The sequence below is a fragment of the Passer montanus genome, unplaced genomic scaffold (assembly GCF_014805655.1).
Source record: "Passer montanus isolate IOZ18808 unplaced genomic scaffold, ASM1480565v1 scaffold45, whole genome shotgun sequence".
In the NCBI taxonomy this organism is placed as follows: domain Eukaryota; kingdom Metazoa; phylum Chordata; class Aves; order Passeriformes; family Passeridae; genus Passer; species Passer montanus.
In genome coordinates, this window is record NW_024369373.1 from 2,100,109 (window position 1) to 2,112,661 (window position 12,553).

Genomic DNA, 12,553 nt, shown 5'->3' on the forward strand with positions numbered 1-12,553 from the left:
TGCCTTTGAGCCAGCTGGGATCACACCCTGCCCAAAACAGGGCATTTGTCCCTCTTCCCTGGAAAAGCTCCTCACCCCTTCCCCCTCAGTGCTCTCCTGCTCTGGGAACAAGGCAGGGGAGGTAGCACTGAGCCCCAAAAAGCACAAAGGGTGAGACAAGACAAAGAGTCACAACCATCTGGTTACTAAATATTATATTGTTTTATTACACATTTTTGTTGACATGTAGAAAACAAGACTTGGATTACCCAGTTTTAAGTCTTTTCAACAACAGGAATATATTTAACCTTTTACAAGATTTAAGGTTGGTGACTCTCTAGGAGTTTTTGTTTTGCTTTAACAAAACATGTTCTGCATCTTTCTGCATGTTGGTGATGCCCTTAGAAGCAGACAGGAACTATATAATTTCATGAGGTACCTTCTATGGAAAGCAGGATACAAAGACAACAGAAAAACACTGAAATTCCTCAAAAAATGTCCTCAAAATGGTAATAGCTTTCTATTTGTGTTTATCTAGTGCTTTTCCCAAACACGACTCTTAACACAAAGATTTAATGTTAATGTGACTTCACAAAGACAGCACAATAAGCAGCAGTGTCTGTGCAGAGCTCTTCCCAGCTGCCTCACCCAGTGAGACAAACACCAGTGGACACCTCAGAGGTTCTTGCCTTCATCTCCTGATGTTCTCAGCTGCCTTGGAACAGAGCCAGCACTCAGCACCTTGCTGATGAAGAAGTCGTAGAACCAGAGGGGGAAGCAGCAGAAGATGCAGAGGGGGATGTAGGCCCCCTTGCCAGGGGTGTAGAGGCCCTGGGGTCTCCTGGCCAGCAGGGCGTGCAGGACAGAGCCCAGCACTGGGGACAGGTCGGGGGCACAGTGGGAGGGCAGGTGGAGGAGGTAATTCCTCAGCCCCAGGAGATATTCCTCTCCGTAGGCCTGCCTGGTGTCCGCAGGGAGGTTCTCCATCAGCTCCTTCTCCTGTCTGTCCCACTGCTCCGCTGTGCCTTCGATACCTGCAGCAGCAACATCACAGGACAGCAGGTGGGTTTGGGGCTGGATTTAAATGAATAAATCTGTAATTAATAGGCAGAGTTGATCTAAACTGGGGCAGTGAAGAACAAATACCACAGCTGATCAGCAGCCAGTGCTTTTGGCTGGAAGAGGAGGAAAAGCACGAGTGCTTTGTGCTACACAAAAAGCACAAAGTTCATGCCCCATTTGGCTTCCTGCTCTACCTAAAAATGCTCTCTCACAGCCAAATCAGCATTTTTTCTTTCCCCCTCCTCCCCACTTTGCCATTCTGTCCCGATTCATTTTGTGGGGGTTTCTAATCAGTATTTATTAAAAACTGAGGACAGGCAAACTAAGATGAACAGGATTCACTTGGATTGGCCAAGTGCTAAGCTGCCCTTTCACAGGAGACATCAGTATTTCAATAACTAGTTTCCTGAAGGATTAGCATTCTATTAGGACAGATTTAGAACTGTAATTTAATCTATTTGTCCCCCTACATTTGCATAATGTAGGAATGAAAGCAGGGGCTTCTCCAATGGAATTGTTGCCTAACTACCAAAAATTAAGCATTGCAAATAAAGAAAAATCTTTAAAAATATAATTAAATCTCAAATATCAAGACTCAATTTTACCCTTAAACGTGAGAACACCCAAGCAGGGCCCTGAAGGTGAAGCTTCAGGCAGGTTCCACTGGCCATACAAAGCTGTCAGAGCCCAGAGCCTCCCAGGGCCCCCTTCCAGGTGGGAAGCATTCAGGGAAGTAGCATTTTATGAAAAAGACCAGTTTGATTTACATTGACATAAAAAAAAAACCTCTGGGCAGACATGGGGGTGCAGTGAGGGCATGTGTAGCAGGAGATGAGTCTGGAACCTGGACAGGCTCTGCAAAAAGTGCTCCGTTGAAGAAGGAGGAGAATTTGGAACAGAAAGCAGCAGGAGCACACAGGGAAGGAGTGGAGAGGAAAGATCAGAGGATACTGAAAGCAAGCAAGCAGGGTGAGAGGTACAGCTGCAGATATTGCCATGCAAGACAGAGCAGCCCAATAAAGAGAGCTCTGATACTGAGGAAGGGAGGAGTGAGGGGGACCTGAAGCTCCCAAGCAGGACAAGTGAGCCCTAACACTCAAGTTGGGCACACAGTGCTGCTCTGTCAGCTCCAACCAAGCTGGGGCAAAGGGAAGGCACCAACTGCCTGAATCTGCCCTGTCTCAAAGCAAAGACAGCTCTGCCCAGGAGAGGAGAGGCAGGCAGTGTGCAGAGCTGGAGAGAAGATTCTCACAAACATTGAGCTTAATTTCCATAACCCACATAAAGAATGGGAAAAAACATCTGACCCCTGAGAATCACCCAGGGCTCTGCTTGAGGCTGCTGAACAACAGGGAAAGAGGAGAGGCAGAAAGAACCCAAAATGTCAAGCACCAACCTGTTCTGAAGCCTGATGGATGAATTGCCGTGACTTTAATGCCCCATTTGGAAAGCTCTTGCCTCATTACTCCAGAAAACATGGACAGAGCTGCTTTGGATGCCCCGTACGCAGCATACCTCGGTAGTGGAATGCCTCCTGCAGGAGCAATAGAAACCTGATAAACCTCGACAGTGGCTCTTGCCAGCCTTTATTTTCATGATTTACAAGGGAGATTATAGCACAACCAAAATTATGCCTCTCTCCCTGAGGTTAAAGGCAAGTTAGTGAGGGAATCACTTCTTGTTAGAGGTTAAAAGAGAGTGAAAGTTGTAAATGAACAGTTGCTTACAGCAGTTACACTCAGTAACACCTGGTAAGACATCTTGTAGGACAGGAAAAATAAACTGGACTGCATTTAAGGGTAAAAACTGCTGAAAGTTATGACTGTTGATTTGAGAAACACAATGATTTAGTTCATATAAATAGTGAAGTAGTAGTTTTATACTCCTGTTCTTGTAACTGTAACACGAATTTCAAGCCCCTACAAAAACCAAAGTTAGAACAGGGTAAGTAATCTCAATTCTAGCTTTATAAAGGCAACTTTCTTTCCTGTTCTTTCCAGAAAGGCCAGAGAAATAATAATGCAAGAGTGGGGAAAACCAAAGCTGGAATCACAGCCCATGAGTGACTGGACTCCCTGAGAGTTCCCAGCATAGAAGCAGATCCCCTGCTTATAGTTATATCCCATCTTTTTCAATCCCAGAAACACTTATTCAGATAGAAAAGTTAAGAGAACACCCAGTAGGTTTACAAAACGAGCTTCCAGAAAACAGTATCATATATTTCCTCTGTCCCAAAAAGTGGCAGATTGCCACTTCTTCAGTGCTAGAAAAATCCAAACATGGTTTGATTTGAGCATCTTCTTCAGCCCTCCCACCTCCCCCACAAGGTTGGTGTTATCACCACACAGGTTTAAGACTATCACAGCCACCACAGGCTGTGCTGGGAGCAGGGAACAGAATGGACAATCCTTTCCTTGAGGCACATCTCTCCTCCTCCTACAGGGGCAGTTGGGCACATCCCGAGTTTCACATGCTACACACCCATCTCAATGTGCTTGAGTATTTTAAAGGAAAATCCCTCAGATACAGGGGGGATTTTCAGGTAAGCCACTGGTGCTATTGGGTATTGTACTGGGATGACCAAGGTATGACAGGAGCTGTTTACACAGAGCCATTCCCTTGAAGAAATCAGGCCAATTATATGTTAATTATTCTTCTGTATGCATCTGAATAAGCTGGGTTGGTTTGAGCCAATTGAATCACAGACTTTTCCCTCTGAGGTCAGGCTAACCTGAGCCCAGTTAAATGAGCCCTACACAGACAAGAATAGATTCAGTACAATGAGACCTCACTAACTTCTCCACTAATGTTTTACCAAAGGACCCCCAGACCCTGAGTTAAGAGGAAACCCTTTCACCCAAACCAGCCTGCGTGCAAAAACATCTCTGCAGTCAGCTGGAGTTTAAGCAGGGTCATTAGCAGCTCCTGTAAGGCCAAACTACACAGTACAGGGGTAAATGCATTTATTCCTTCAAGGCAGTTCAGCGATTCTCACAAGGAGTTAAGACATCTGCCCCAAAACACCCACAGTGAGAGCTTCACTAGGGTGCACAGAGGAAACAGGGCTCTGGCCTCAGAGCAGCAGCAGGAAGGTTCTTCTGATAATTCAGCCCTGATTTCTCAGCGTGGCAGCAATAAACCATGAACACAGACATGCAAACACAGAGCATATCTGGGATTATTAAGAGAAAACAGTTCCAGAGCCAGACAGCAGCCACATCCTCAGCATAAGGGGGACATTGGTAACACCTACATGTCACCCCAGCAATGCAGCAGGGTTCAGGGGGACTCCGGCTATGCAGGAGGGCAAAGGAAAATGTGGGGAGCACATGACCCAGAAAATCCCTAAGAGCTCTTACTCCAAAATACTTTCCAGCAGCACGACCTCCTGCTTCTAGCAGGTCTCATTTTCAAAGGAGCATTCCTGCTCCTCAGCTGTTGGCTACCAGATACTGCATTACTGTATCACATTAGTTCCTACATCTTAGCATCTCAGCTGTCCTCCTAGAATAGAAGGTCATGTTGTCATGTTATAAAGACATGCATATATATAGATATATATATAAATAAATTTATGGGGAAAGAAATCAAAAGCATATGTTAAAATTCAAAACCTTTTCAAAATTTTTTTCATGGCAAAATACCACTTTAAAAATATTTTGGATGTCTTAGAAATACTTAGGCCTAACTTAGTAGCAGAGAAATATAGACACAGAGCTTCCAAGTTATCAGCAGATATCACAAACTGAGGTGGTCACAGACTTCTGCCTGAACATGTTATAGAAATACCTGTGATGTACTACCCATCTTTATGGAAGCTCACAAAGTTATCTCTCATGGCATCTAGAACACAAGATCTGAATTTTACTGGGGTTTTTGTCACAGCATATTTTAGCCACATTAAACTCTTCTTTAAAGGCTGTTTTCTGGGAGTAGTGTGCCTAACTAAAGAAAATTCTGGATTTATTACCTTAACATTCATTCCCTGGGTGTACTGACAACCCAGACTGAGAGACCCCTTCCTGGGCATTTGCTCCAGGTCTTTATTTGGTGCTTTAGCCCAGCTCACCTGCCATGCTGGACATGTTCACCAGCCTCCCCTGCGATTTCCGGAGCAATGGCAAGAAGGTCTTGGACACCTCCACAGCCCCAAAGAAATTCACCTCCATGCAGTGCCTGTAGGTGCTCATGGGGAGCAGCTCCCCATCAGCAGGGAAGCCCAGGATTCCTGCGTTGTTCACGACACCCCAGAGTCCTGGGAAGAGGAGAAAGGACAAGGCTGCAACACACCAGGAAAAGAACTCCGCAAGGATTACACCAGTGAGCTGGATGGCGACTCCCGACCAAAACAGAGATGATCTGCAGATGCACATTCCCCACTCCTTGACCTGTCACTGCCATCTTCCCATATCCCAGAAAACAGAAGTCCTGGATGGAAATGCCCTGACTGCCCAAGACTTCACCCTGGAAATGTCCTACACACCCAAGCCATGGTGCAGCCGACAGTGAAGAGATGCACCTGCCAAGCTGCTCCATCAGGACTTCCATTTTAAAGAGGGGAGAAAAAAGCTGTACCTGCATTTTGCACCTTCTCTGAGACTGTCAGGTAGGCCTCCTTGACCTGCGTGGTGTTGGTGATATCCAGCTGCAGGACAGAGAGCCTCTGGGAGCAGGAGCGCCGCAGCTCCTCAGCTCCAGGGCCATCCTTGTTCAGAACCCCAGCAAACACAACAAAACCCAAGCTGTCCAGGTGTTTAGCCAGTGCATGTCCAATCCCAGTGTCACTTCCTGAAAACATAAAAAAAACTTGGGAAGTACATCCGTCCTACACCATCATTTAAAAAATAAATAAAATAAATTATTGGAAAGCCATGCAAATATAAACAGAAATATGCTGATAAAGTCCCTGAAATACATATGTCAGTAGAAAGAAAGGTTCAGTTCTGAAGTTTGAGGAGCTGGACCTTTAAATGTTCCTCAAAGATTGACGGGCCACGTTCTCCTGCCTCAGAGCTGGTGGAATCAGCTCACCCTCTGCCACCGACAGATGCTCTGACTTTATACATAGAGAAGAAATAAACCCCTATTTTTTTAATACAAATATTCAGACTGAAACTTAACAACAAAAGTATGTAAGAGAAAAAAATAAAGAGCAAAAAAAACCCACCACACTAATATTTTAATTTGAAATCTCCAACGGGAAAAGCAATTACAGGGCTTTCAGATTCAAATTCTCAGATTTGATTTCTACCTTCCAAAAAGTAGCATTATTTCATTCATACATCTACCACACAAGATCCCTCAGATAAGCACTTTTTATGTCCTACACCATCTTTTAAAAAATAAATAAAATAAATACATACATTGGAAAGCCATGCAAATATAAACAGAAATATGCTGATAAAGTCCCTGAAATACATATGTCAGTAGAAAGAAAGGTTCAGTTCTGAAGTTTGAGGAGCTGGACCTTTAAATGTTCCTCAAAGATTGACGGGCCACGTTCTCCTGCCTCAGAGCTGGTGGAATCAGCTCACCCTCTGCCACCGACAGATGCTCTGACTTTATACATAGAGAAGAAATAAACCCCTATTTTTTAAATACAAATATTCAGACTGAAACTTAACAACAAAAGTATGTAAGAGAAAAAAATAAAGAGCAAAAAAAACCCACCACACTAATGTTTTAATTTGAAATCTCCAACGGGAAAAGCAATTACAGGGCTTTCAGATTCAAATTCTTGGATTTGATTTCTACCTTCCAAAAAGTAGCATTATTTCATTCACACATCTACCACACAAGATCCCTCAGATAAGCACTTTTTATTACAAACTGCAACCAAGCCAAAACTAAGCAACTGTTGCTTTACCTGCAAAGCATCCAATGCTTTCAGAACTTAAGAAATCTTCCAAATGACATTTTTGTGCTAAGTCAGCTATTGAATTCATGCAAATTTGCATCAGAATTTCTCTTATCCTCTCTATCCTCTTCCAAACTTATGCCCAAACTTTGCCTATATAATGGAATGACCTAGCAGCTGCAGGAAGCACTGTTAGAGAAAACAAACAATGGTCTTTGGGATCACAGTTGTGTAGTTCTTCCCATCAAGTACCAATGAAAGATATTTAACAAATAATTTAATTCAGACAGAATATTTTGCTGCTGCTGTAGAATAAAAGAAAGAATGGTTTGGGTTGGAAAGGACCTGGAAGATCATCTCATTCCAACCCCCTGCCATGGGCAGGGACACCTTCCACTATCTCAGGGTGCTCCAAACCCTATCCAACCTGGCCTTGGATGCTTCCAGGGATCCAAGAGCAGCCACAGCTTCTCTGGGCATCCTGCATCAGGGCCTCACCACCCTCACAGGGAAGAAATTTTTCCTAATATCTGATCCAAACCTGCCTTCTTTTAGTTTGAAGCCATCCCCCCTAGTCCTGTCACTTCATGCCCTTGTCACCAACTCTCTTGGAGCCCCTTTAGGCACTGGAAGGGCCTCGAAGGTCTCCCAGAGCCATCCCAGCTCTCTGCATCTGTATTCACAGGAGAGGTGTTCCAAGTCCTCTGATCATTTTTGTAGCCTTCTCTGGAAGGCTTTTCTCACTTCAGCAGGTCCACGTCAGAATCCCCCCTCCCCTGCAGCCCATTTTTGGAAGTTTTGGTGGTTTTGGCAGGAGCCCAGGGCACAGCTGGGTGTCTGGGCTGCCAGCACACGGTGCTGGGTCACATTCAGCTTCTCATCAACCAACAGCCCCAAGTATTATAAGTTAATTTTAAGTGTTTTCTCTCCATTGTTTAAGTTCTGGTTTCCATTCTTCCCACCTGCAGTGAAACTTACTCCCTAAGGAAAGAAACACATCACCCATGTCCCACCAAGCCTCCCAGTGAAGTGACACACGTAGTGACAGGGATGGAGTTCATAGGGGCTGTGCTTCAGGAGCTTTGCAGAGGACAAGATTAGGAGGAAAATGAGGAGTTTAATAAATTAATACAGTTTTTACACCGTAAAGCATCATCTTGTTCCACAACACTGCCCCAGATCCTGCACTGTAACCTCAGCAGAGACAGCTCCTGGATGCTGCTGTGCCCTGGGATCCAGCATCTCATTTACTACAGCAATGTTCAGTTCCCAAACCATGGAGATCTGAATGTGAGACTAAGGACTGAACCTCTTGGCAGATATTTTACTATTTTCTTGTTTGTGAAAGAGCTGCAATACTCCCCACTTAACCCTACTATAAACTTCTGAGGGTTAGTCTGATTTTGGCACACCAGGAAAGATATCAGAGTTATTCACAGGTCTGCTCCACATTCAAAATATGCTATCAATAGAATTAGACTGCCAAAGAGACTCATCATAAATACGCTAGATCCTCTTTTCTGGGCTCTGTCCTGTAACTGGGGCTTTAGTCCTGAAACGTGAAAAATATTAATTCCAGGTGGCTTGAAGGAAACACGTGCTCAATGTCTGGGCCAATCAGTGCATCTTGAAAAAGTAGAAAATAATTACTCATGCTCTATTTAATTCCTAGGAAGAAAAAAAAAAAAAATCAGCTTTTTGGCATTTTTGAAGTCTGAAATTTGTTGGAGATGCACCAGAACAGTACAAATATCTCAATGAAGCTTCTCCAGACCTGGCCTGACTGAATAAACCTGCATTCTTTGAATTCCCTGAAGAGAAACAAAAAAGCCTGCAAATATTAAGATGCACCAGAACAGTACAAATATTTCATGATGCTTCTCCAGACCTGACCTGACTGAATAAGCCTGCATTCTTTGAATTCCCTGAAGAGAAACAAAAAAGCCTGCAAATATTCCAGACACAACAGACTTCCAAGTTTGGGAGTGGGGTGACTTTTCTTCTTTTTCTTTTTGTGAAAAACCCTACTTTTAGATCAAATCCTTCCTCTTTCATCATTCCCGCAAAGTACACAGCTACATATTACCTAAGTTTTATGATGCACAAAGTACACAGCCACAGCTACATATTACCTAAGTTTTATGATGCAGCTTTAACTTGAAATTGGGCAGAATAGAATGCAACTTGAACTTGGGATGGGCACAGCAATTCCAAGAAAGCAATAAAAGTTGTTTTGATCGTTGCCTGATGCTGGGTTTGTTCCTGCTTTTTTATTCCAAAACAAATATGATTTGAGTTTCAGACCTGTTATTGAAGTCCAGAGAAGCTTTATTCTTCCAACTCCTAGAATTCAAAGAGTCTCATAGGGGGAAAAAAAAGATAATTCCCTTCCAATCACACTCTTGCTTCTATGCCAAAAATAATTTGTGGGTTATGAGAAGACTTATTTTAAGGAAAGCAGTCACTACTGACTGTGACTGACCCATTACTGAGAATTTACAATTAACTCATGCTGAACATGCACCAAATCACACCCCAAGAATGGAAAGACCAAATTAACCGGAGAAATTCATCCCAATGCACACAGACTAACCAGGGACAGAATTTCACAACTCCTGTTACTTCAGATCTTGGTAATAATTTAATTTTTAGGGAAGGTGGCTGTTGCATTTACCACTAAAGTGTTTGCATGCCAGGAGCTTCTGTTTAAGGACATTGGAGCTCCTGCTCCCAGCAAGAGGATCCACAGCAGCTTGAGCAATGGTTTGAGCCTGACTGCCCACAGTCATCCATGTGAAGAAGTATTTGGAGCACTGGGCACATTTTTTCCCTTATCCTGGTACTCCAGTGAACTGCTGGCTTAAATAAATAATGCAGAGCAGCAGTGGTACAAGGACCATCCAAAGAGGACCAGAACAACACACGACAGGATCCAGGGAGAGCAGCAGAGCTTGCTCCAGCCTCTGGCCAAAGGCTCTCAAGAATACCTGGCAGCTGCTCAGGACACAGGCACATTCTGCAGCCCTGTGGGGCTGAAAGGAGGGAGGGAAAAAGAAAAAAATAATTTAAAATAATAATTAAAATCACCACTTTCCATCAAGCACCTGCCTGAGGTCTTGTCTAAACTGGAGAAAATGACACCAAAATCTACTTAAAGACACCTTGCACCTGCAAATGAACAGAGACACATCTTGTAGTTGGTTGGGGAAAAAAACACCACCATCAGAGCAATTTAACCAAAATACAGGTTGAGTAAAACTTCTGATTCAGTTGATGGAGGGTTTGATGGATTGCACAGGACTCCAATAAAGACAAAGAAGAGTCTCCTCCAATGAATCAGCTGTCAGAGATGCCCAAACTTGCATTTCTCCAGGACAGTTGCGGCACAGGTGCAAAGAAAGAACATTCCCTTACTGGACTGTACCCAAATGTTCCTAACTCCCTTATATTGTTTAATTCAGACTCCAGAGCAAATAAGCTCCCAGAGAGTGCTTTTTCCTGAAGATTTGCAGTCTTACAAAGAGCAAGGAGATGCCCAAGTGCAAGCACATCCCCTGAGCCTGCAGGCATGGGAAAGGATTGCTCCCCACTGCCCACACCAATATCCATCCTCATCTGACACACCTGCAGGGAGAAACCAGCTGGCAGATAAACTGCAAGGGGAGCACTTGCTGCTGATCTTGTCCTCTCTCAACTTTTATATTTAATCCCTGCATTAAAGCTTGCTAGGCAAATCTAAATTATTTCCAGGTGTCCCTATAAAACAAAATGAAATTCTGCTAGAAATTGCTATATATAAACCAAAGCAAGTTAATGCAGCATTCCAGAGGGGGGAAAAACACAGAAAATAAAACAAAACCCAGCAAATTAAAAATGCAAAGAGCAGTCAGCAGGCACTCCAGTTTAAAGGTTTGATTAACACAAATAAGCAACATCTAAATAAACAACACCTAAAGTTTTAGAGGAAACAGGAGAAAAGCTATAAAACTACAAAAATGCCATCCCTGCAAAATAAAAGTGGGTTTTGAGTAGATCCGAGTGGTAATAGAGACTGAATTAATTAGCTCTGAACTTTCTCTGCTGGTGAATTACTCCCTCCTAAATGATTTCACAGAGGGTTTCAAGGAGATGGCACCAAACCACAGTCTTGAAATATGTGCATGATAGACACAATGTGCAGTATGTACACACACACCCAGAAGACAACTGTACATCCATAACCAGCACAATTAATTCAAGTAAACAAAAACAATGAATGAATTTAGTGTTCTGAGGGCTCCCGGGAATTAATGTCTCTCCTAAAAAATTAGACCATCATAAGTATTCTTGTGCTTCTTGCACCAGTTAATTTCACAAGTATGTCTAAAAAGCTACTTGTAAAGATTAAATGAGACACTAAAAAAATAATAGCATCTATTAAGATGCTTTTCTACTTAATTTCAGAGCACTTATTTACCTGGAAAAAACCATCCCTGCCAAAGCAAATACAACAAGCAGAAAAAGCAAAGGATAAAAGGAACTCTCACAAAGCATGCACTAACCCGAGGACAAGAAGTTTTCCAGCCCACTTGTGAAAAAAGGCAGGTTTTGTTCATGTCTGTGCCCTGGCAGCACCTTACCTGTGATGAGCACAGCTCTGTCACCCACGGGCAGCAGGTCCCTGTCCCCCAGGCACACGGAGCAGAGCAGGCACATGGCCACAAACACCCCCAGCCCCTCGCCAGCCCCCAGCGTGGCCACGCACAGCAAGGCAGGCAGGAGGCTGCACAGCAGCACCTTTGCTCTGTCCAGCAGGCTCCTCTGGGCCATGGTGACCCCAAAAAGCGCGGTGACAGCCGCACAGAGCCACCCAAGGGGGCTGCTGGCTGCAGCATCCATCAGCAGGAGGGAGCAGCCAGCACTCACCCCACGGCTGGCTGGGTGGAAGCAGGTATTGCTAAATGCAGTGTGTGTTATATAGGAGCAGGGGGTGGGGCAGAGAAAGGGGACTCTCTTTAAAGGTTTGACATAATCTCACTTACCCTTGGCATCAGCAAAGGAGCAGGAGCCTTCCTCTCCTTACCTTTCATTCTTTCTGCCTGACAGCTCCACCTTCTGAACAATGTGCTGGCTGGATAATGATTGACAGCACCAGGAATGGACATGATGTAGCAAGCACTGGCTCCAGGAAAAGATTAACTGCTGGTTTTTTATATATATATCTTTAAAGTACACTTTCCTAGACAGTGAGAAAAGGAGCAGTTTCTTTTACAAGGAATAGTTGGGCTTTCCTGCTTAAAAAACTTAGGGTGTAGTTTCAGTGGAACTGGTTTTTGATGGGCAGTGACAAAAATGAGTCAGGCCAGGGTTATTTAATCCCTAGAACACAAACTGTCTTGGGCTTTATCACAAATGGATAACCCTCCTCTTTCAACAAAAAGCCCCAAATTACCTTCTCTGCTTTAGTGCCCACCTTTACCTATTGACCTACTCCACACTAGCAAATATCTACACTAAATTGGCATTCAGGGGGTGCTGGGAGCAGGTGATTGCTGGTTTGCCATGAGGGACACTTTGTCAGGTGAACAAAGGGAGCACACCTGAGACTGAGTCTTCAGCTAACCTCCAGTGATGACATTCACTTTGGTTTTGGCAGGAATCACTGGCTTGATAGCC

The 12,553-nt window shown here is 43.9% G+C and overlaps 1 protein-coding gene across 2 annotated transcripts; it reads right to left on the reverse strand.

The window, feature by feature from the left end:
- Positions 1-223: 223 nt before the first annotated feature.
- On the reverse strand, positions 224-12,337 carry HSD17B2 (hydroxysteroid 17-beta dehydrogenase 2). Of its 2 annotated transcripts, none has more exons than XM_039721317.1 (5): positions 11,961-12,337; positions 5,617-5,829; positions 5,111-5,296; positions 2,438-2,575; positions 224-1,013 (listed from the first exon to the last, which is right to left on the reverse strand). In XM_039721317.1, the coding sequence occupies exons 1-5, from the start codon at positions 12,040-12,042 to the stop codon at positions 655-657; spliced, it is 978 nt and encodes a 325-aa protein (XP_039577251.1). In that variant the 5' UTR covers positions 12,043-12,337; the 3' UTR covers positions 224-654. The 2 variants fall into 2 exon arrangements, with proteins under 2 accessions (XP_039577251.1, XP_039577250.1); XM_039721316.1 differs by lacking the exon at positions 11,961-12,337 and adding an exon at positions 11,518-11,809.
- Between the last annotated feature and the right edge of the window lie 216 nt (positions 12,338-12,553).